The sequence below is a fragment of the Merops nubicus genome, unplaced genomic scaffold, assembly GCF_000691845.1.
Source record: "Merops nubicus isolate BGI_N331 unplaced genomic scaffold, ASM69184v1 scaffold28229, whole genome shotgun sequence".
Taxonomy (NCBI): domain Eukaryota; kingdom Metazoa; phylum Chordata; class Aves; order Coraciiformes; family Meropidae; genus Merops; species Merops nubicus.
Genome location: NW_008630685.1, coordinates 7,560 through 30,656, shown reverse-complemented (window position 1 = coordinate 30,656; position 23,097 = coordinate 7,560). Strand labels below are relative to the sequence as shown.

At 47.4% G+C, this 23,097-nt stretch overlaps 1 protein-coding gene across 1 annotated transcript in view; it reads left to right on the top strand.

Annotated features, from left to right (window-relative positions):
• Positions 1 to 2,556: 2,556 nt before the first annotated feature.
• The window catches only part of TMCO4 (transmembrane and coiled-coil domains 4), a gene marked incomplete at its 3' end in the record, with an annotated part of 28,079 nt that continues 7,538 nt past the window's right edge, over positions 2,557 to 23,097 (top strand). Inside the window, exons 1-11 of the mRNA XM_008947392.1 lie at positions 2,557 to 2,714; positions 3,112 to 3,286; positions 6,023 to 6,050; positions 7,944 to 8,076; positions 11,490 to 11,587; positions 12,252 to 12,395; positions 12,901 to 13,020; positions 14,975 to 15,139; positions 15,651 to 15,787; positions 17,193 to 17,277; positions 20,121 to 20,238. Coding sequence (XP_008945640.1) covers positions 2,557 to 2,714; positions 3,112 to 3,286; positions 6,023 to 6,050; positions 7,944 to 8,076; positions 11,490 to 11,587; positions 12,252 to 12,395; positions 12,901 to 13,020; positions 14,975 to 15,139; positions 15,651 to 15,787; positions 17,193 to 17,277; positions 20,121 to 20,238 — 1,361 coding nt within the window. The remainder of the gene's footprint in view (positions 2,715 to 3,111; positions 3,287 to 6,022; positions 6,051 to 7,943; positions 8,077 to 11,489; positions 11,588 to 12,251; positions 12,396 to 12,900; positions 13,021 to 14,974; positions 15,140 to 15,650; positions 15,788 to 17,192; positions 17,278 to 20,120; positions 20,239 to 23,097) is intronic.

Genomic DNA, 23,097 nt, shown 5'->3' with positions numbered 1-23,097 from the left:
CCTACGATACTCTGAAGTTAATGAGACGCCTCATTAACTTTTGAGGGTCTCTGAGATGAGCGTGTCGATGTTTTGGTCACTTTGGTCATGATTTAGGGTGAATGTGACACCAGCGTTTCTTCTTCCAGGGACAGGGAGCACCTGTGTTGTATAGATCCACCAAAGGATTATCATTCTGCTTTCCAAATAGGACTGTGGGAGTCGCTGCATAAAATACAGCACCTCTCAAGAAAACAAAGGGCTTTGTGTCAAAAGTGGGTGCTGGAAGTGATAAAAAATTTCTCTGGCAAGCAGCAGTTCGGTTTATGGGGTAAATACTGACTGCTGAATCATGCTGTCTGAGACAGAGGTGTAAATTCCAGTGCCACAAGCTGTAAATAGCCTCTGGGCTATTTACAATTCCCTCATCTTGGATTTAGTGGCAAAATTCCTTGACCCAGGTTTTCTTTATTAAATTGCCTTTTTAAGCTGCATGTCTGAAAATCCAAGCCCATTTTTTCCCAGGTATTTAGGAAACAATAGATGCCTGTGCTGAGGGATGCACCCAGCAGAGCATCTTCAGAGCAAAGTCTTTCAGAAGCTTTCTCAGGGTATTCTAGATGCTCAATATTGTGAATTATTTGTTGCATAACAGCAATAAAGTTGTGTGCAAGAAGCCTCTGTGGTGTCGCTCCATAACTGGTCGCATCTTTTATGTTACTGGGGAAGAAGGTGAAACAGTTTTACTGTTTCTCAGTCCTTTTTAGCTGCTTAAATTTTCACATGCAATCCTGTTAAATTTGTAAATCTATCACAGCAGGGAAGGGGATTTTATTTTCAGTGTTGTGTGCCATGACAAGCTACTAAATCTGTTTCCAGAGGTGAGTAACTTGCCAAGTAATTGTAATCAAAACTCTGAGGATGAGCTTTCTGGGCAAACTGCTCCAGAAGTCTGGGTGGTTTAGAAAGATCAGAGCCTGGTGAGGGATGTGAAGTGGGTTTAGGGGGTCAGAATGAGGGATTTGGAGCTCTGGAGGTGATAAAACAATCTTGGGATTTTGTAAGAAAGCCTTGGACAGGACAGTGCTGAGGTTCACAGCAGGTTGGGGACTGATCCCAGGCACTGCCCTCCTCGGGGAGCTGTAATCTGTCCCTTCCCCTCTCTGGTGGGTACAGAAACAACAGAGTTAGTTTTTTTCCTTCAGACTTTGTGCTCCCACGTTGCTGGAATGTGATGTTTCCAAGGAGACTCACTGAGATGCCTGAGACCCCTGTGCTCAAGCCCTGGGTGGCAGCACCCTAGAATGTGTGTAGTGGGGTGCTGAGGTCTCCCAGGGAGAGAGGTGCAGGTTGTGGTAACTCATCACCCTGGAGAGATGAGTTTTCCTTGGATTTATACATCAGCAGTTAAACAGTGCAAGCCTTGAGAAACACAGAATTTCAGAGTGGGAAGGAAGACTGTGACAGATGGCGTGCAGGGAATAAAATCTCTTTAAAAAGAGCCACTCCCATGCTGCATTTCTTTCTTCTAGGACTCTACACCATCAACAGCAGTTGCATCTTTGAGAGTCAGTTGTAGTGTCACAGGCTCCCAATTCCTTTTTAACCTCCTTCCTTTCCACAGGGTTTGGAAGAAATGAAACATGGACGTGGCCCTTGGGGACAGGGTTTAATGGCCGTGGTAGTGTTGGGTGATGGTTGGGCTTGATGATCTTAGTGGTCTTTGCCAACCTTAATGAGTCTATGGTTTAAATAGGACATGTAAAATGAAATAGGGGATTTGGGCCCCTTGGAAACCAAGTGAATTGATGAAGTCAGTAGAAGTTGGAGGTGATGTGACCAAGCTTTGGAACAGGTTGTTACCCATGTTGGGTTGTGAAATGAGCTGTGGGCAGGTTTGCCTGATCTTGGGCACCTCAGTTGGCTGGTTGTATCCTTGGGGAGCTCCTGGGGAGCAGCTGGAAGCTGTTTGGTTGGAAGTGTGCATGTCTGTGCTCTAAAAAAGACCATTCTGGCCCAGCTCAAGGTCCATGTGTCACACAGATCTTCCAGCGAGGGGAAGAGCAGTGGCAGGTCGTGTAGAAGAGAGAACATTACACACAAAGCCCAGCAGTGTCCGTGGGACACGTTAGAAGTCTTCACCAGAGGCTGCAGCTGGATTTAACTTTCTCAACAGCAATTTGGGTTGAGGATGAGAGAGGTGAATTATTTCCCAGGCAGCTGGACTGGTCCCTGCAGCCAGTGCAGAGCTTTTACTGTGCATGTTGCTTCTGGGGTCAACACGTGAGTGAGGCCTGAGCAGAGCCCACTCTCTCTGTGTCTTGGTCAGGACTTCTCTTGCTGAGTGGAGTATTCTTGGCTCCTTTCATGCAAAACTTTGAGAAGGGTGAGCAGAAAGACTCCTGTGGTCTTCATAGCTCACAGCACCACGCTGGGAGGGGGAGGCAGAAGCTGGAGCTGGACAGACTTGACTTGCTGCTGACAGAAGCGTGACGATGGCGATCCAAAGGGGGTTGGTCTCCTTCCTGCCTACTTCCCAACTGTGTGTTGTTGTCCTCTTTGAACTCACAGGTGGAAATGGCTGCAGAGGAGCAGCAGGAAGGCCAGGCTGTGGAGGAGGCTGAGCGGGCTGAGGGGCAGGAGCTGTGTGTGCTGCTGGGCCAGCCGGGGCGCTTCGCCTGCGCCGCGCTCTGCGGGCTCTCCCTGGCACGGCTCTTCCCTGAGAACCAGCAGAGGTACTGCCCGGGGCCAGCAAAGGGGGTGGCTTTAGGGAGCAGCTGGGCTGGGGCTGGTGTTGGGCTCAGCGTGGGGTCTACTGAGGAGTGAGGAGTGGAAGATCATTCTGGAGTTAGGGGTTCTCTTCGTTGCGCCCGCTTGCCCTCGTACAGACTTTTATCCCACAGTCCAAACTGCTGCAGACATCAAAACACCTCCTGAGTGAGGGCTCCCTCCTTTCCTGTTCCTTGCTTGGTTGCTGAGCCACCTTGTGCAGCCCCTCTGCTTCTGCTGACTTCTTGCCACGCGTTGATTCCTGGGGGAACAGGGACAGATTGACATCCAGGAGCAGACACCACTCAGAAGTTGCAGAGAACTCCAGTTCTGGAGCCTGAAACTGCTGCTGTTGCCTTACAGCTCCTTCAGGACAGAATTCATCCAGGGCTTTGTGAAATGGCTGGACCTGCCTGACACTGTCTTACCTGCCATGGAAGCGTTTGCTAGTGGCTTAGGAAGTGAGGGCACGGAGACTTTTGCTGAGATTTTGCTAAAAGATCCCTCCTTGAAAGAAAATCCAGCTGTCATTACCCAAGTAAGTTCATATACTCCCCTCACCCTTGTTTGCTTTTGCAGAAGAGATTGGTCATATATGTCTGTTTGCAGCTGAAGTGCTGTTTGTACAGTCAGGGAAGGGAAGTCACTGTTGTGATGTTTCCCAGATTTCAGAGCAGCTCTGCAGGTGACTGGCAGCTTCTCTGTCCCTGAACAGCTCAGGGGAGTGATGAACACGAGGCACAGTTCCTGTCTGGTGAACTAATGCCTTCAGTCTTGGATGCTGTTGCTCTACAGGACAGTCAGACATTTTCCTTTGTATCCTTGGTTTTGGTTCCTGTGTATGTTCTACAGATTTTGGTGAAACTCTGAAGGAGATAGTGTTTCAAAGCCACTTCACCAGTCTTGTAACTCAGAACATCTCTACATACGTGCTTCCAACAGCACCATTTCCAGAGCCTTTCTTCCAGAGTCAGCTTTGGCTGGAAGGAAATAAGTTATTGTGACTTTATTTTCTTTCACTGAGAAAGTATTGGTGAGACTGGGACTACTCCTTCCCCAGGGCAGTGGTGGAGTCCCCACCCCTGGAGGGGTTTCCAGGCTGTGGAGATGTGGTGCTGAGGGATGTGGATCAGTGGGGACCTGGCAGTGCTGGACTTGATGATCTTAAAGCTCTCTGCCAACCAAAATGATTCAATCCTTCTCTAAATTTCTGATTTAAAAGCTGACATAAATGTAAAAGCAGCAAAGGGTTTTTTGGTGGTGTTCACCTTTGCTGCAGAGCCTCATCTGGGGCAGCTGGAGGGGTGATACAGGAGATCAGATCAGAGGTGAGTTCAGTGAGGACTGTGGATTTTCATCTTTGTTTGCATTCACTGCAGGTGACTAGTGCAGGCAAACATTGCTTAGCTGAGTCCTTCAAGGGCAACAGTCATAACACACAGGCTGGGGGTGCAGGATGAGAAGGCAGCCCAACAAAAAGAGGTGAGGAAGTGAAGTTAGGTGAGAAAATGTTGCAAGTCCTTATTCCTAGGGATTTTTTCTGCTCTGGACATACTTAGAATGGCCATTCCCCTGTGGTTTTCTACACGAGTCCACTGGGGTGTGGGTTGGAGGCTCTGTGTTGTTGAGGAAATGGGGTTTGAACCTGCAGCAGTTCATAAAAAGCTGGCAAAGACTGAATAAAGGTCACTTCCCCTTCCCTGGGACGTTTCTCAATCCTATGGGGGACAGTGTTGTGCCTAGAGTTCACAGGGAGAGTCAAAACCAGACAGAAATATAACAACTGCTGCTTGGAGGAGGAAAACAAACTACTTGTGAACTAATCTAATCAATGCTGATTGTGTTCTGGGTGAGTGCACAGCAGGACGTGCAGAGCCTACGCCAAGGAGGAGCAGCAGAGAACCTTAATTGGCTCAGATGCCATAAAAACAGTAGTTCCCATTTATCACCTGATCACCCCTATCCATCCCTCACCTTTTGAAATGGGGGCGTGCAGATGCTTAGGCCAGATTTTTAATTGAGGTTATTTGATATTCAGGGGCCACAGATGATAGTGGGTATCAGTGCAGGAGGGGATTCAACACCCACAGCTCCCTTTGCAGGGAGGATTTATTGTCTGCACAAACCATTCTGCTGCTTACATCAGGCCCTGAAAAATGCTGGCCACAAGGTCAAGCTTCCTCTTGTTCTAGATGAAGCCTTTGCTTTCCTCAGTCCTGTGTTAAAGCTTCTCCTTCATGAAACAGGAGACTCTTCTCATGTTAAAATCATATTCAGGGTCCAGGCACTTAGTTTTGCCTGGATAATATCTACAGGTTGCCCCTCTTCTAGTTGCTTGAGGGTGGCTTGTTCTCCTCCTCCACTTCTCATGCAGGAGGGAGGAGATTAGAGACATTTTTATGATACAGATTTTGCCAGGGAGCTTACAGGACTAATAATCATAAACCCTCTGGCAGCCTCCCACATCTTTGGCTGCCTGTTTTGTGTTCCCAAAGGGCTGGAGGATTCCTTGTAAAACTCAGCCCTGTGTTATTTGTGTGTAGGAGATGGAAGCAGTGAGGCCAAGCTGGTGCTTAGTGTTGGAGTGAAAGAACTCCAAATTTCTCCAGTGACAACAAAAGAAGAGAACACAGTAGTAAAAACAGTGACCTCTTTTTTTGTGGGTTTGTCCATCTCTTGGATTCATTTGTTTTTCTGATTTTTTCACAGTGAAGAGCCAACACAGAACTCAAATCCCTCAAATCTTGACAAGTGGCCCTAAATTCTGAGTTTTCTATTTCTGAGCACTTCATCCAAAAGAACTTCACACCAGGCCTTCAGTGCCTTCATCCTGGGCCAGAACTTCTAGGCCTGACCATCTAGAGCTCTGAATTCCCAGAAGGACAATAAAAAATAGGGGCCACTGGTCCATCAGAGTAGCACTGAAACCTGTTCCACTGAAAATATGAGTATATAGTGAGGAGAGGGCATTGAATGGCAGGATTAGAGCCCTGTTTCCCCCAGCTAAGAAGTCCACTGTTGGACTTCTAGTCACTAATAACAAAATTTAGGGGATGCTTCAGCACATGCCAGGTGTTATCTCCTTCTGCCCAGCCTTTTGTAGCTGCAGATGGAGGTTTTTGTACTGGAAGCTCTGGCTTTGCTCTGCCTGTGCTGCCTAGCTGGCTTCCAGCAGTAATTCAGTCTTAGTCCAATGGGTTTTTAGTGCCTCCTTTTTAATACCACCAAGCACACATCAGCAGTTTTCACACTAATATTCTCTTCTTCTTTTTAGGACCTTCTGTCCTTCTCTCTCCGAGGTGGTAAGTTTACCCAGCATTTATTTTTGGTAAGAGGAATGTAGGTGAGCTCACAGCTGAGATTTTAAAGTGCTCAAAAAGCACAAGGTACCATCTGATTTGATTTTATTTTCCTTCCTGGCAAAAGCAGCACACTCTTTCTCTGTGTCCACTACAGGAGAAGCAGCTATGACATTCAGAAAGATTAATAACACCAATAAAAATGGAGCAGCTGGTCACCCCCTTACCTTCATGAGCCTTGAATGTGTGGGATGGTAGAAAAGTTCTGAACTGAAATACCCAGAGTGGGGTGGGTTTTTTTTTTCTCCAGTGTTTCCAGGGGAGCAGTCGAGCTCTTCCTTTAGGAAGGCAGCAAAGCTGTTGTGAAAATCTCAGCCTAGCAAATTTTCTGCAGAGCGTTGTTGCCTAAAAAGAAGAAAAAATACTCAGCAAATAAATTCCAGAGTGTCCTGTGAAGCCTGTTATAAAAAAAAAGTGATTTTACTCGTGTGTTGTATTATGCATAAAGCAGTTTTCTGGCTTACAACCCATAACACAGATTAGTCTGATAAAATTAGTGAAATAAAGTCTGCCTGCTGAGCAAAATGTTCATTTCTGAAAGGAGCCTGGTTTATAGCAGTACTTAAATTTCTCATCTCTCTTGTGTTTCAACATGTTCTCCCTGGAAGGAACTCAGAGGTGGCTGATTAGCCTGTTTCACTGCAGAACAAAGCACCAGTTTTGTCCTTGATTTTTAATGGAAAATTGACAAGTCAGTTGTTGCAAAACCTCTTATTCCTCTAAGCTGGAATTTAAAAAGGAATATATTTCCAAGCTTGGCTTAGTGCCAAGCTGGCTAAGTGGAAACTGAGCCCTCTATTAGGGGAGAGGGGGCAGGGAGGCTCCTTGTTGAAACACCTGCTTGGGTCAGAAGCCACAGCACGTGTTGGGAGTGAAGCAAAGAGAAATACCACCCTGATTTCTCAACCAAGCACCAATCTTAAAAGTGATGTCATTAAAGCCTAGTTTGGTGATGATGGTAATAAATAAATAAACTTAACAAGTTGCCAAGTGCTGTGTTTGATCTACGTGCAGCAGGTATCAGAAGCAGTTTGGAGTTGGGTCCTGCTGGTATCTTCCTAGACCAGCAGTTGTGTTTTTCATCCCAGAGTGCACCAAGAACCCTTTACAAAAGCCTACCATCAGCAAGCAGCAGGTCCTCCTGAGGGAAACACTTTAAAAAAAGCAAGAGTTGGCACAAATAATTTAAAATCTATTACATTTTAAATGTCTTTTCTTAGAGCACAACTGCTCGTAAGCCCAGGAATAATCATTTCTCCTGTGTTGTCTGAGCACACTGTCTCCTCCCACATCTCCAGCAGTGAAGGATAAATGCAAACAATTGTCTGTGGTCCTGCTGGGTGAGCTGGTGTGTAGCTTGAAACTCCAGAGTCCCTCTGGCTGCCAGCAAGATGAACAGAGGATAAAGCCTCTACATGGAGGTGCCTTTTCACAGGACACCAGATCTCACCTTGGTGTGTAGTTGGGCTGTACTCTGTAGTGTTACCTGTGTATATATTTGATATTTCCAGTGAGGACTGGTCTTGCTGCAGCATTTCTTTGTTGAGAAGAAGCATGCAGCCTGTCCAGAGCCAAAAGGCAGAGGATAAAACCCAAGATTTGAGATCCCTTTTTTGCCACAATTACCTATGTAGTGACTCGGCTCTCAGGGGAGAAAGATTTATCCATTTATTGCCCTTTTCTCTAGATGGTAGAGGTTGTGTGCAAATACCTGGAAGACAAAGAGGGCCTGAGGGAAGGAGAGGTGCTCCTGTGTGCCACAGTCCCCTGGCACAGCTTGCTGTGTCCTTTGGCACTATGCAGACTGACTGACTCCTGGGCTCCCCTCTCTTGAAGGGTACTACGATGCTCGGGCGAGGGTGTTGATCTGCCACATCACCTGGCTGCTGAGAATCCCCCTGGAGCAGCTGGAAGTCCTGGAGGAGTCTCTGCTTGAGAGCCTGAAGGAACAAACAGAGAAAGAGTCAGAGTAAGAATATTTGGGTTGATGGCGGGGTGAAAAAGCACTGCTGGGAAGCTGGGCAGCAATTCCTTGTGCCTAAGTCCAGTCTCTGATCATTCCCGGAATCATTTATGGCTTGATGAGGGTTGCAGAGTGGTGGTGAGAAGTGGGAAACCTCAGCAGTCTTGAAATGAGAGCTGAGACCCAGCCTTGCAAGCTGGTAAAGGCTACTCTGCACTGAGCTCCCCCATCAATGTGTTCCAGTTTCCTCTCCTAGGCTGTAGATTGTGCTTGAATACACCAGAAAGCTCTCGTGTCCCTGACCTCTTGGCCCAATATTCTTCAGACAGAGCTGCCTTTTATAGAATGAAGTTCCCAGAAACTTCAGGATTAGATCCTCAGGTTTTCTGTGGATCTGTCCTTCTCTGGATGCTGTTTGAGAGACAGCTAACTCCTCCAGAAGGGCAATTTCTGAGGGCAACAGCCTGCATCAGATACTTACAGACATGACTCCTAATTCTGTATTATGGCTATAAGATTAATTTTCTTAATTGTTCCTAGATGTGAAACAGCCAGAAAGTTGGTATCTATCAGAAATGTAGCTTTTTTCTATTCCACTGATCAGGCAGGAATTGGGGGAAGGTTTAGCAGTGTGTAAGGCAGTAAATACGTGCGTAGTGGACTCGTCATGTTTTTATCTGTCAGCTCAGCAAACAGGCTCTGAGATTAACCTGAGTGCTAATAAAGGCTTTAATCAAGGGCCCTGACAGAGTTCAGACGTTACCATGGGGTCCAGCATGTGACAGGTATCTTTCTGTTACAGCTTCATTTAAGCAAAGCTTAACTTTATAGCAGACTGTAAAAAGGGAAAGTCAAAATAATCTCAAAGATTAGAGTGCTAAACAGGAGGTGTTTTGGCCTGTGGGGACAAGGGTTGCTCATAACGGGGCCTGTTTTGCTGTGGCTTGTGAAAACAAACTCAATCAGCACAGCAAAACTCTGATGCTGAGGGTGGGGGGTGGCTGGCAAAGAGGATGCTCCAGGACCTGGTTCTGTGTCAGCTGGGCAGGGCTCCTGCAGCCCAGCCTGAGATGGGCCTGTCTGAGAGCAGCAGAACCATGCTGCAGCCTGGCAAGCCTGGCTTTTTACCCCAAGGAGGGGTTTTGCACCTCTGGTGTGGCAAAAGTCACCAATTCCAGTCGTGGTCTTTGCCCAAGTGGCAGCCATGGAAGTAAATACCTTTTAAATAAAAGGGGAGAAAAAATCTTTGCAGTGAGAGTAGTCCAAGACTGCAGTGTGAAGATGTTTGGGACTGCAGTGCTACAACAAGGCTGAGATTTGTGGGGAATCCATGGCCCTTGGCTTGTCTTGGAGCCAGTGGGGGAAGGCAGCAGAGTATAAACCTGCCACTGCTTTGACATCACAGACTTTTGGTGCAGGGAATACATTCCCATCTGCTCAGGATGCTTCCAGCCTTGCCCACCCACCACAGGAGGAACAACCAAGCAGGGCTTGGCAGCCTCACATAGGTGATTTTTACTGGTGGTTGTTAACAGGAGGTTTCACTCCTGCCTCTGCTGCTGTGGGTGTGTTGGACTGTGGCCCAGAACCCACGAGGTTAAATGGACAATCAGCTGTAGAACGATGCTCTGAACACTTAAATCCATTTTACTAGCACCAAACCTTCTGACTTGCAGGTGTGAACCCCTCTTTTGTTCAGGGTTCTGCTGGGAACTGGGGAGCAGGACGTCAGACATGTCACTCCTGCCCCTTTTCATCCTTGGCAAACGACCTGAAATGTAAAATCTGCCTCGATGTGATTTGTGGTCCAGGCAAGAAGCTGCATAGCTGAGATCAGTGAGGGGAGAGAAGCACCAGAAGAGGCAGTTAATGACCGTGGTGGATAAAAAGCAGCCTGGTAATCAAGTGATAATGGTAATGCAGAAGCTATTAGGGAAGCAGCTGTCAAAAGCAGTTGCTTGCAGCTACAGAAGGAGGGCAGTGACAGGTAAAAGTTCTCCTGGCAGTGGTTTTACTTCACCTTCAGGCAGGATTTAGCTGCAGACTGTCTTTCTAGCCACATAACTCAAAACTGCTCATTACTGGAAGCCAAGCCAGGTTAGCTGTATCTCAGCTCTCTCCAGCTCATTACTCTCAGCCCCAGACAGCAGCACGTTGGCTATAAAAGCTGATGAACCATTATGTAGAACAGAAATCTCTGGATATTGCCAACTTAGGTTTTAACAGTCAGACTGCAGCACTCGTTTAAACAGCTCCAGAAGCAATTTTTTCCCAAGCCAGGCGTTCAGTTTGGGTGCAGAAAGCACAAACCAGGGCACGGGGCTGTAGGAAACCATCTTGGCTCTCCAGAAGTGGCTGAGGAGGCAGCCACGGCGAGCTGTCCCCTGCAGGCAGTTGTCTGCAGCTGCAGAAGGTAATACACGAGGGTTTTTTTGGAGGTTCTCTCTCTCCTCAGCCACGCAGGGGTTCTCCTCCTGCTGGGTGTGACAAAGCTGCCTATTGTTTGGGGCTCATCTCAAACTGTCTTTATCAGAATTACAGCGTGCTCAGGGGGTTCCAGGAAGGATTAGGCAATTATAGGGAGAATGAAAATCCACAATTAGGCTGGGATCAAGAGGGAAGATAGCCAAGTTTGGAAGCAAGATAAATTCTTGTATTTTAAGGCTCAGATTAAGCAGGCTGGAAGGAACCTTCCCCTGTAAACAGCTTACTCCAGTCTCCTCTGTTTCTTTCACTGTCCTCTGGAGTGAGCAGCATTTCTTGTAAGACAGGAACCAAAGAGAGCAGAAAGAAGCTGAAAGTAGTGCCTAATCAGTGATATTTATTCCTTTGAGGTTTATCTACCTGTTTGTGATAGTCTTGTGAAAATGTAGCTTAAATTCACCCAGGCAGATGAACTAATGGCTGCTTAATACCTGCTGTGTTATTATATTGCAATGTACATATATATATATATAAAATGTATATAAGCACTGTTGTTGGAAAATAGCTTAATTCCATCTCTTTCTTTATTAGCACAAACTACCCCTCTTCCTTTTTGTTTCAAACACTTCTCCCTCTTTCCTCTTAGCTTTCTTGTTTGGTTTTTTGAGGACACACAGGCACTGCATAGTTATTGAAATGCTTCTGAATTTTTGTTTCTTTTTTTTTTTCCTTTACAAGCTTCAGCCCTCTTAGGAAGGGTTTTCCAAGTAAGTAACATCTCTTGGCTTTTGTCAGCAATTCAATTATTTCCATTTAAATCTATGGGTTTATGTCCATGCTCACAACTCTGTGTTGTCACAGTCCACACCTGCATCTTACTTCTTACTGTTCCTGGCAGGGAAATTACAGGGAGGAGACAAAAACCCAGTTCTGATGGGGCGTTGTTATCCATCAGGCTTTTCCATCAGCTCTCAATGCTTCTAATCCCTCTGCAGAACTGCAGAAGAGTCAAGAAGAAAGAAGGAAAGAAGGAAGAAGCTGAAGAGGTACCTGCTGATCGGCTTGGCCACCGTCGGGGGCGGGACAGTGATCGGTGAGGCTGCGTTTTGGAGGCTTGCATTTTGGGAGGCTCCTGCACTGTGAGTGCAGCGCCCAGGGCAGGGCAGGAGGCTGAATTACACCTTCATCACCAGAAGCCATCAGGCCTTTGAGTCCAAGCTCTGATTTTGGAGCATTCACTGCTTTTCTTTGCCAGGCTCAAGGTCGCATGTCGCTCCGGATACCAAAAAAACCCCACCCCAAACACACAACAACAATAAAAGCCCCAAATCCAAGGAAAGTAGTTTCAGCCACATGAAAATTAAAGAATTAGGTGGAAAAGTAATTCCAGTGTAGCTTCACTGGAAGTATTACACTGAGGTTGTCACCCTTAAAAATGTTTTTCTCCTCTTTTGCATGGTCAGATCTTCGACTTTCAATAGAAAATAGTGTAAGACTAGATCAATTTTTACAGGGCATAGCTCACCCCAGTCTATCACACCTTCTTCTTTAGACTTTTAAATTAGACTTCATATTTACTGAAGACAGTAAAAGAATCTGTGTAGAGATTCAGGGCCTGGGGATGGTCTCAGAAAGCCCCTTTGTGGGTGATGTTGTACCCTGCCCGTGGCATTACGGTTCTCACCCAGCACAGGGAAATGCCTGCCTGGTTTTTCTAAGGGATAACAGTTTGGTGATGTTACTTGTTGCATCTTCAGGCTTGACAGGGGGTCTTGCTGCCCCTCTGGTCGCTGCTGGGGCTGCTACTGTCATTGGAAGTGCTGGAGCAGCTGCCCTGGGTTCCACGGCTGGGATCGCTGTCATGGCTTCTCTTTTTGGAGCAGCTGGAGCTGGTCTTACTGGTGAGAGACTGCCCACACCTTTCTCAGCTATGGAGGGGTGGGATTGTGGCTGAAAGCAGAGCTAATGACTTACCTGAGCTCTGCACAGCAAGGGAAGCAGCTTGAGGTGTAATCTTACAGCTGGTGAAATCTTTATTTCAGTGCTGATTAAGACACTGTGTAGCCCCTGATGGCCAAGTGGGGAAAGAATATTTAGTTTGTGGCTAATGAAGGAAAGAAGATTAGAAAGATGCTGCCACAGAGAGTGGCACCTCTTACAGCTGCTGTCTGGTCTCCAGAAAAAAAGCCTTCTGCTGGGATTCCCTCTGACCAGAGAAGCTCAGAAGGATCCTGGTGGCTCCATGGTGCCATACCAAGTAATGCACGGACTGCTTGAGGGGTTTGGAAAGGAAAATTTAACTCTATCCAAATTACCCAAGTGATTTCTTACAAACTTTTAGTGTTAGCAAAGTCTGTCCTTGCTGTGGGATTTCTAAGACTTGTGTTTCTGTCTTGCTGCATGCAGGATACAAGATGAAGAAGCGTGTGGGAGCCATAGAGGAGTTTGAATTCCTCCCACTTACTGAAGGAAAGCAGCTTCATATCACCATAGCAATTACTGGATGGCTCTGTACTGGCAAATATGGTAAGAGGAAGATGAGGAGACTGAGAGGAGCCTGGAGAGCTGGGTCTGGGATCACTGCAGGCAGTGACTGTGCTCTCACAGCACCATCCCTTCACCAGGCTTGTCTGCTTGGTAACTAAATCAGGTCGACTCTCAGTGTAAGACTTGAACCCAGTGTGCCATCCTGATGAGAACAGAGGCAAGGGAGAGGGCAGTAAATCAGTGGGGACAGTGGGACAGCAGGATTGCTTCAGTTAATAAGTGCTGTGTGCTTTTGCTTGGAAAAAAAGCAAAAAATCTGTTTGGGCTGGATGGTTTCCAGCACTAGCACAAAATGTCTCACCTGTCTCAGAGACCTTATGTTTATCCTCCAGCAATTAACAGAAAACAGTGTCTTTTTTCTCTCTGTGTCTGCCAGATAATGAGGTTCATTGGCAAGAAAGTTCTGTCAAGTAAATCCTGTTAAGCACAGCACTGGGGAGGGGAACTTGCATGCCACAAGCTTGGAAAGTCTGCAGTGTTTTGGTTTCCAGTGTAACTTGTCACATAACGTATGTCAACTGTCTGCTGAGGCATTCAGCAACCTGACTGAACAGCTGCCAGTTTATTCAGGAGCATCATGCTGAACGTTGGATGTGGTTAATGCAGGAGGATGTCTCTGGCCTGTTGCTTGTTAGGCTGCAGCTGGCTGTCAGAGGGAGGTTATTTCCACTGAGCAGTGCTGCACTTGGGGCTTTTCTCAGCTCTGCTTGCCAGGGGTCCAAGGTTTGGGGCTGGAGGGCTCCCAGGCACTGTTACAAAGACAAGGGTGTCCCTTCAGGAACCTTTTTGCATCTGTTTGTCCTTAAAAGGGAGTTACAGATGACACACATTCTTCTTCCATAACAAGCAATCTGCCATAAGGTTTAAAAAAGCAAAACTGGGATTGTCACCCTTTTCTGCTTACACACTTGCATGACTCCTGGAAAGAGAGGGACCAAGGACAGGACAGTGACAGAACTCACTGCCTTGTGATCCTTGAGCTCCCAGGAGCTGCCCATCTGCATGTCCCCAAATCTGACAGGACCCTGGGGCTCTCTCCTGCTGCTTTGGGCAGCACCTGCTTCAACCTGCCCTGCATCACTTGGGGAAGGAACACTGTGGAAGGGGTTCAGTTAATGAAGATGACAGTTCTGCTCTGCCTTCGGAGTTCAGCTGCCACTGGTGGTGTTACCAGGCCCCTCCTGGCTCCCTAGTGCAAGCTAAACAGTGGTCTTTTGCCCCAAAATGAGACTCACACAGTGGCAATTCTGCATTATCTCTCACACATCCAGGAGCTGCTTTTGTTTAGCACCTGGAGGGAAAAAAATGAAAGTGAAGTGGCTAATTAGGCTAGATGACAAAGTCAAAATGATTGCAGTCTGCATCTGCAGATGCTGGTTCCTTCTTGTCAGTCCCTGCCCATCTGACTGGGAAGATGCTCTGTGACAGACTTTGACAAGAGCTTCCATGTTTTCTGTGTTTCTGGTCTGTGCAGCCATTCAGCAACTTCATCTTTCCTGGGACAGGCCCTTTTTTGGTCTGCAGGAGATGCAGATGGAGCTGCAGGACCTGGCCTGGGGGCTGATGATAAGAGGAAGGTCCTTAATACCTGACAGAATCAGTGTTAATGTCCTTCTGTCTGGGCAGTCTCTGAGGCTGGGTCATGAAATCTGAGCCTGTCCATGCTGAAGACTCTGCCCCAAGCCAGCTAAAGCTTCACAACTCTATAAACCCCAAATTTATTGCAAAACAGTGGAAAATATGGAAATATTGGAAAACAGTGGAAATATGGTGGATAAGTCTCACGGTGGTTTTAATGGTGACACCTCGTTGCCCCAGGGGCACGTTCCAGTGTCCTGCTGGCTCTTTTCTGATGCTCTGTGGGACTCACCCTGCCAGGAGTCAGCTTGTTGCCCTTTCTCTGACCACGAATCATCCTTCCAACCTTTCCCAGGGAGCTTCACTGCCCCGTGGAGCAGCTTGCTGCGCTCCAGCGAGCAGTACTGCCTGGCCTGGGAATCCAGGTACCTCATGGAGCTTGGCAACGCCTTGGACTCCCTGCTGAATGGCTTCGTGAACATGATGGCTCAAGAAGCCCTAAAATTCACTGTCTTGTCAGGTAAGACCCTGAATTGTATCAGATCTGCTCGGGTGGCTCTCGTGCGGTCTCGCCGTTGTCTCGTTGAAGGAGCTTCCCTGGCTGAGGGGGATTTCTGAGGAGACATCTCCCCTGGCAGTGCCCTGCAGAATGGCCTGGGGACCTTCTCTGGCATGGCTGTGACTTATATTTCTTTTCCTGGGCTGCTCTGCCTCTGTCTTTGACTCCTTCTTTCAAAATTACAGCTGGAAACACCTTCCTTCGTGTGTGGCTGTTTATTTCTCTGTTATCACACTGGGTTTTACCCTTCAAACGTACAGGTTCCCTTCATGCACAGCACCTGCCTCCCTGTCAGGACATCAGATTCTTTCTTATCTTCAGTCTAGCAAAACATTCCTCAGCTCTTGAGAAAGAACAACTGGAAATGCCAAAAAAGCTCCTGGGTTTAGCTTTTAACCACCTTGCTTTGGCTGTTCCCTCAGAGCAGCTCAGGCCTGTGACCGTGCTGTGTGGTTTTCTGTGTGTGTCCCAGGCATTGTGACAGCCTTGACCTGGCCAGCATCACTCCTGGCTGTGGCCAGTGTCATTGACAACCCCTGGGGAGTGTGTCTCCATCGCTCTGCTGAGGTGGGCAAGCAGCTGGCACACGTCCTGCTCAGTGGACAGCAGGTGAGTGGCTGGAAATCACCCAGGAAGAACAGCTGGAAGGGATTTGCCCCGTGGAAATGAAGTTTTATAGTTTTATGTGCTGGTTAACTAGCAAGTGGTATCTTTCCAGAGAGACAAAAATGAATCATAAACTGGAAAATGCAAAAATGCTGCATGGAAAAGGAAAAAATGCTCACCAGTGTGTGTATCTGGTTCCCTGGGGGAAAATAGGAAGTCCCTAGTGAATCAGGGGAAATCCTGCTGAGATTGGTTGTGTTTAACCTAAAGCTTTTCTAAATGAAGAAGAAAAGGACAAGTGGCTTGAGCACGTCACCTGACAGCCAGGCCAAGTCACCTGCTGGAGATCTGAGAGCAGAAAGTACAGCCAGGAAAGGAGAGCAGAATGCAGAGCATGAAAAAGGTTCACTGGTAATTAAGAGGCATTAGCAAAATGACATTAGGGGGTGCACTGTGAGCTGTGGGTTTGCCTCTGGAGCAGTGGAATGTGCTGGTACCTGGAAGAAGAACCAGTCATATGAACACAGAATTGTTCTCATTGGAAGAGAGCTTTAAGATCAGCAAGTCCAGCACTGCCAGGTCCCCACTGCCCCGTGTCCCTCACACCACATCTCCACAGCTTGGAAACCCCTCCAGGGGTGGGGACTCCACCACTGCCCTGGGCAGCCTGGCACAGCCCTGGGCAACCCTCCAGGGGAAGAAATTGTTCCTCAGGGACAACCTCAACCTCCCCTGGGGCAACTTGAGGCTGTTCCCTCTTGTCCCATCACCTGTCCCTTGGGAGCAGAGCCCGACCCCCCCCTGGCTCCAGGCTCCTGTCAGGAGCTGTGCAGAGCCAGAAGGTCTCCCCTGAGCCTCCTTTGCTCCAGGCTCAGCACCCCCAGCTCCCTCAGCTGCTCCTCCCCACACTTGGGCTCTAGACCCTTCCCCAGCAGCTCCGTTGCCCTTCTCTGGCCACGCTCCAGCCCCTCAAGGTCCTTCTGGGAGTGAGGGGCCCAAACCTGACTCCAGGATTTGAGGTGCGGCCTCCCCAGTGCTGAGTCTAGGGGCACAATCCCTGCCCTGCTCCTGCTGGCCACACTGCTGCTGATCCAGGCCAGGATGCTGGTGGCCTCTGTGGCCCCAGAGCTGTGTGTCACAACTGCCTGAAACAGCCCAGCAGAAGCAAGCTGGAGTTCACATAAAAACACCACCCCAGGAAAGGCAATGAGCTGCACTTCATACAAGGCCTTTGTTTCACTTGGGGCTGTTGGTTTCTGCATTTGAAGCATTTGCTGTTGTGCAAACAGACATCCCAGTGTGCTGGGGCATCTCAGCTGGGGAGTGTGGTGCTTATCTGGCTCCAGTCTCTCTCTCTCTGGGTTCAGAACAGTGTTTGATGGTGTTTTCTCCTCTCCTTCCTCCTTAGGGCAAGCGACCTGTCACACTGATTGGCTTCAGTCTGGGTGCAAGAGTCATTTACTTCTGCCTGCAGGAAATGGCTCAAGAAAAAGGTAAAATTCACCTTCTGACCTTTTTCTCCTTTCTTTTCCTTGCTGCTGGTAGAAAAGTTTCTCTTCCAAGAGGCAGAGTTCTGGAACAGAGCTTGGGTTTTTTAGGATATCACAAAAACCTAGAAAAAAAAAATAAGTAAAGGGGCTTGAAATGCCTTTGGAGCCAAATTCTGCTGTCATTTCCAGCAGCTCAGTGGATTAAACCCCCTGTCTTCACTGGAGGTGCTCTGCTGTGTCAGTTTGGCCTCCAGTCTGTAAACAAGAGCTTGACATTTGGTGACATTTGGCTGCTAGATCAGTCTGTGGGCTGCCCACGTGCCACTGCAATCTTGGCAGAGGATGTTTTGCCTTTATTGGAAGCTCTGTAGCTATTGTATCTGATTCCCTGAGTCCCCCTTCCATTTAAGTCCCTGAAATGCCACTGTCATCTGCTATTTTCATGGTAATTTTTCCCCAAAGTCGAATGTAAAACCATCTGTCAATTTATTACCCATTGTGGCTTTGTTTATTAATGGATTCTATTTTTAATTTAGAAAAAGAATAAAATCATTATGATCAGTGGATGTAAATTACATCTTGGGGTTGAGTCAGTGGTGAGTGCCTGTGTGCAGGCTGCCTTCCCCCCACGTAGCTCATTTAATTCATTAACCATTAAGCCTCACAAAGAATTGCTAATAAATAAGGAGCTTTGTAAAGGAAAATGTTCAATAAAGCCCAGGAAGGTGGGAATGGAGCCCAGGGAGCGTGGAGGTGTTCAACATTTCTTTCTGTTGATTGCTGCATACCAGAACTTCTCTTCTGGTTTAAGATGCAAGTCCTCAAACACAGGAATTCTGTTCTCAAAATAAACCTAATCAAAGCCAGAATGCAGTGATCCTGAAGCCAGGGCCCAGATCCTAGTCTGGCCCTTCAGAGATCAACTCCTTTATGTCCTGCAATGCCAGGGGCTGAGATATTTCCCAGCTTTTCTTTAAAGATCTGCAGTCTCTCATGGAAATGACATGGGGCTGTAGCTGAGTAATACCTGAAAGGAAATCATGAGGGGGTCTCTAGGGCTGGCTGTCATTCTAAAGAAATCTAAGCATTGTAATCATGGATCATAGCAGCTCCCCACTGTACACTGAGTATTCAGTTCCTTAATTGAATTATGGAAGCTGAGGTGGGATGAAAAGCAGCAAGTTTGGCTCTGACTGCTCTGCACGGGCTCCTGCCAGTGGGAGCCACAGGAGGAACAGAGCTGGGACCTGGGACATCTGACACTGCTTTGGGTCTGGACTTGCCTGTCTCACACAAAAGACAAGGCCTAGTCATGCAGTCCTGTTGTATCCAGTTCTGGGGACAGTTGTGGATTATCCACTGGAACACTGTGGCAGAAACTCCAGTTCTGTTAAAAAAAACCCTCTCTGCAAAGCAATTAAATGGCCTCTGGGATCACAAATGACTTTGGAAGCCAGAGCTTAGTAAGCTTCCAGAAAATGACATTACAGCAGAAGATGTAGTAATGACCTGCCAGAGACAAGTTACAGCATGGGGAGTAATATTAAATTAATATTAATATCATATTAAAGAACCTTTTCCTAATGTCTAACCTAAATCTCCCCTTTTCTAGCCAAAACCATTACCCCTTGTCCTGTCACTACAAACCAAAGGGACCAGATCTTCCCCTGCCTTCTTACAAGCTCATCAGTAATCCCTTTTTTTCCCCCCTTTCTTGTGCAGACTTTATTGTTCCTCACCACAGAAAAGATCTGCAAACCATGAAATACATTTAATTCCTCTAGGGTGTCAGCAGCTCTGTAGGGCAGGGATCTGGCCTCTGATTTCTGTCCTCTCTCTGTCCACATTCCAGAAAATGAGCATTTTTCAGCCAAGGCTGAACATTTTTGTCCTGAGCAAGAAAAAAAAGGCCTGGAGAAACAAAAGCTTCCAGCACCTTGCCCAAACGTTTGGGATCCTGATGAATTAGCTGCTTGTTTATCCCCCTGGCTCAGGCTGTGGCCGTGGGATCCAGCAGCTTGGTTGGAACAAGCTCCCTCTTTGCAAGGCTCTGGGGTTTCTTTGTTGCCCATAATGATGGGAATGGGATTTTATTGCTCCCAGATCACTCAAACCTGAATTGCTCTTTGCTGTTCTCTCAAAATTTGCTTTGCAGTGAGAAATGAAACCACAAGGGCTCTTCTGGTCGTGGGGCACAGGCTCTGTGGGCAGCTCCAGCATGTTCACTGCTGGCAGGGAAAGGAGCCCAGTCATTTACATTTGACTGCCACAGCATCAGGGGCTTGATCTCTCTTGGCAGAGAAGATTGATGAACATATGTGAATACATTAAGAGTTGAGGAAAGGAGCAGAGCTGCCCAATATTTCTCATTCAATCATAATTTGTACTGAAATAGCCCAGCTGCAGCTGTCTGATAAGGGAGGAAGATTTATTACTCTTAAAACTCCACATTCCTTTTCAGCACATCGTGCCCTGGTTCAGGTTAAAGTTCAGGTTCAAGTACCCTTCAGGAAAATCAAACCAGTTGGATAGATGATCACTTTGTGTTGGCAGATGACTTTGTTTTTGCTAGTTCTCCACCAATATTAAGAATCTGGGGGGGGAATTTCTGTTGCATGTACAGGTCACCTTTTTCAGGAGCTCAGCTCTAAGGGCTGGTTGTGGGAAGAGTCTGTCTCAGGGTCTTTATTTTTCCCATTATTGACTCCAGCTGGAACTGGGGACACTGAACTTGGACACAAAATGATGTTTAAGATGCTCCTTTCCCTTCTTTCTCTCTTTAAAATGAAACCCAGAGAAAGGGTGACTTCTCCCCAGCCTGAGCTGCTCTGCCTCCATCTTCACAGATGCTCAGGGGATCATCGAAGACGTGATCTTACTGGGAGCTCCAGTGGAAGGAGAAGCCAAGTACTGGAAAGCCATCACCAAAGTGGTGTCAGGCAGGATCATCAATGGTTATTGCAGGTCTGTACGTGCTCAGCCCCCTGTCTCCTGATCCTGGTTTGGTCCATTTTATCCCTTTTAAAGGTTTTGTAAGGGGATAGTTGGTGAGGACGTGGATTCGGTGGCACCAGAGAGTGATGCTGGAGTCTCTTCCCTCTGGAGGTGTCTTCCTCAGAATAACTAGAGACAACAGTCTTCAGGAGACACTTGGAGGCCTCCAGCTCTTGCCTGTGTGTGATCCATGGTGACACCAGGAGCCTGAGGGGCTCAACATGTAGGTCCTGTTGGTACAGGGGCAAGGTTCTACCTCCCTGGCAGCTCAGAGCTGGGTCAGGGTGTTTGTGTGTGGGATTCTAAGAGCCCTTTAACTCTCAGCTTTCTGTAAAGGACCATAAATCCAGCTGTTAAGTTCCCTGACAGTTAAAGAAGGGGAATTAAAATCTTTAAAAGCTTTGAGAGACAATTCACTAGGAGCTTCTTGTGGGGAACAAGATGTGAAAATTGCAAGGGAAGGGAAGGAAGCAAATGGTGGATTTCTTGTGTCTAGAATCAAGATAGTCCACATGAACAAAATACTTACAAAAGAGGCATATTGGGAATAGCTGTAGCAAATTTCCTAAGGATGTGGAAGAAGAGAAAGGTTACCTTGAAACCAAACACCAGCCTTGGAAAGCTGTGCAGAGAACAGCTCTGCAGGGCTGTGAGAGCTGCTGGGGGAGAGGAGCAGGGTTCAGAGGCACAGAACAGCTGCAGCAGTCTCATAAAATCTGTTAAGAATTCAAGAGACAGTAGCAAATCTCGTGCTGTGTATGGGAAGGGGATTGTGATTGATAGAACACTGCTTACCAGCACAACTGGAAGAGGGGAAATTAAAATGAAAGAGTCTTCATGAAGCAAGGAAGACTAAGAGCAGGGGGAAATTAATTGAGAGAGGACTAGGGAAGAAGATTAGCAAAGAACATGTAAATGCAAGTCAAGGGGACTTATAAAGCTGTGAGTCCTCAGGTTGAGGACAGCTAAAAGTGCTGCTGATACTCCCCCTAGACACACAAATACCTCTGAGATGGGGAAGTGCAGCGTCACTGTGCCTCTCACACAGCATATTCATTTACAAAGGAGACCTAAATAAAAGAACCAAAAGCTGTCAAGATGAAAACAAACCATTCATCCCATCTGCCAGGCTGAAAATTGCTGCTTTTGTCCTTTCTGGACCCCAGGAGGTTTTCTGGATGCACACCCTGGTTCCTTTATTTGTTCATGGGACATGAGGAAAAAAGCAATTGCTGCCTCCTTGGGAGCACTTCCCTGTTCCTCCAGGAAGCCATAAACCAGAGCAATTGCTGCATGTAGCTGGATTTGCCCTGGCAAACACCATTCCTCCTGTGTTAGACAAAAATCAGAACCAGTAAGGTGGGAAAAGACCTCTGAGATCACCAAGTCCAACCCTCCACCCAACAATTTCCCTGCCAAAAGCTCAATGTATTCATTTCCTATCATCTTTAAAAAAAAACCAAGCTCTTGTTGGAGTTCCAAAGCCTGGCCCCTGCTGCTGGAAGGCAACAGGGTGTCTGGGGCTCTGTGTGAGCAGGGGTTTGGTTTGTCTCTGCTCTGCCAAGCTCACCTCTTGGGTGGTGAGTGAGAAATCAGGTTGAAGTCAGAGCTGGCTGCTCACAGAGAGGAGCAGGCAGGTGAGGAGACTGCCAGGGAATGTTCCTCTGTGCTGGGTCTCTGTGCTGGGTCTCTGCTTTGCCCTCACATGCTGCATTTGGGGGGTTTAGGAAAACTGGCATGAGGAAGCCAGAGGAGGTAACAGAGAGATAGAGAGAATTTCTGTGAGGATGTTAGATATGGGACAAGGACTGTACAAAGGTTTTGTGGTGAGACCTCACCCAATTCTGATTTCTCTGGTCTCTTGCTTGTACAAATTGTGGCCTCTTTCTGTCCCTTTAGGAGTAACTCTCTTTAGGTGAGATGAGTTACATTAAATAGGATCCCTGCAAGATCAGCTTTGGGCCCAATTTGTCAAGCTTCATTCTGCTTGTAGCTTGTCTCCTTCAGCTCTGAAGTCTGGAAGGAGCTGGGGAGTGAGAGGCAGCTGTCAGAGCTGTCCCACCAGGCTTCTCAGCAGGGCTATGAGTTCCTCCTGGGAAACCTCAACCATACCCATGGCCTGAAGAGCCACATCTACACCTTCTTTGAACCCCTCCAGGGCTGGGGACTCCAGCACCTCCCTGGGCAGCCTGGGCCAATCCCTCACCAAAGCTGCTGAGTTTAGGTGCCCAGGTTTAGGTGCCTGGGTTTCTGCTCTTGCTCAGCACAGGAGAGGTTACATATTTCCAGAGGACTTCTCATGCTGTAGACTACCCTGACACTCTCACAGTGACTCATGGCAATGCTTTATGGTGGGAACAAGCTCTTCCTAGCTCTGCTATTGAAACCATGTATTTATAGAGTGGCTATAAATCAGGAGCACTCTGAGCAGCTTCACAGTTGATGTTTATTTGCTATCAGAGGCCTACAGGCTGGAGAATTTCCACTTATTAGCACATTAAAAAGATTAAATATGTGGATGTGTTGTGATCTCTAAGCAAATACAGCAATAAATAGAAGGGGCAGGATTTTAAACCTGCTGCATGGCATGAGGATCAGGGTGGAATTCAGCCTTGCACTGCTGTCCCCCAGGAACCTGCCCTGAATTCAGCAGCTGCTGCCAAAGCTGCAGCAGGTCTTGGTCCAGACACCAGTGTGCTTCCCAGACCTCCTCGTGGTCATACTGGAGTCATAGAATCATGGCAAAGAGCTCTAAGATCATCCAGTCCAACTGTCAACCCAACACTCCCATGGCCACTGAACCATGTCCTGAGGCACCACGTCTAAAAC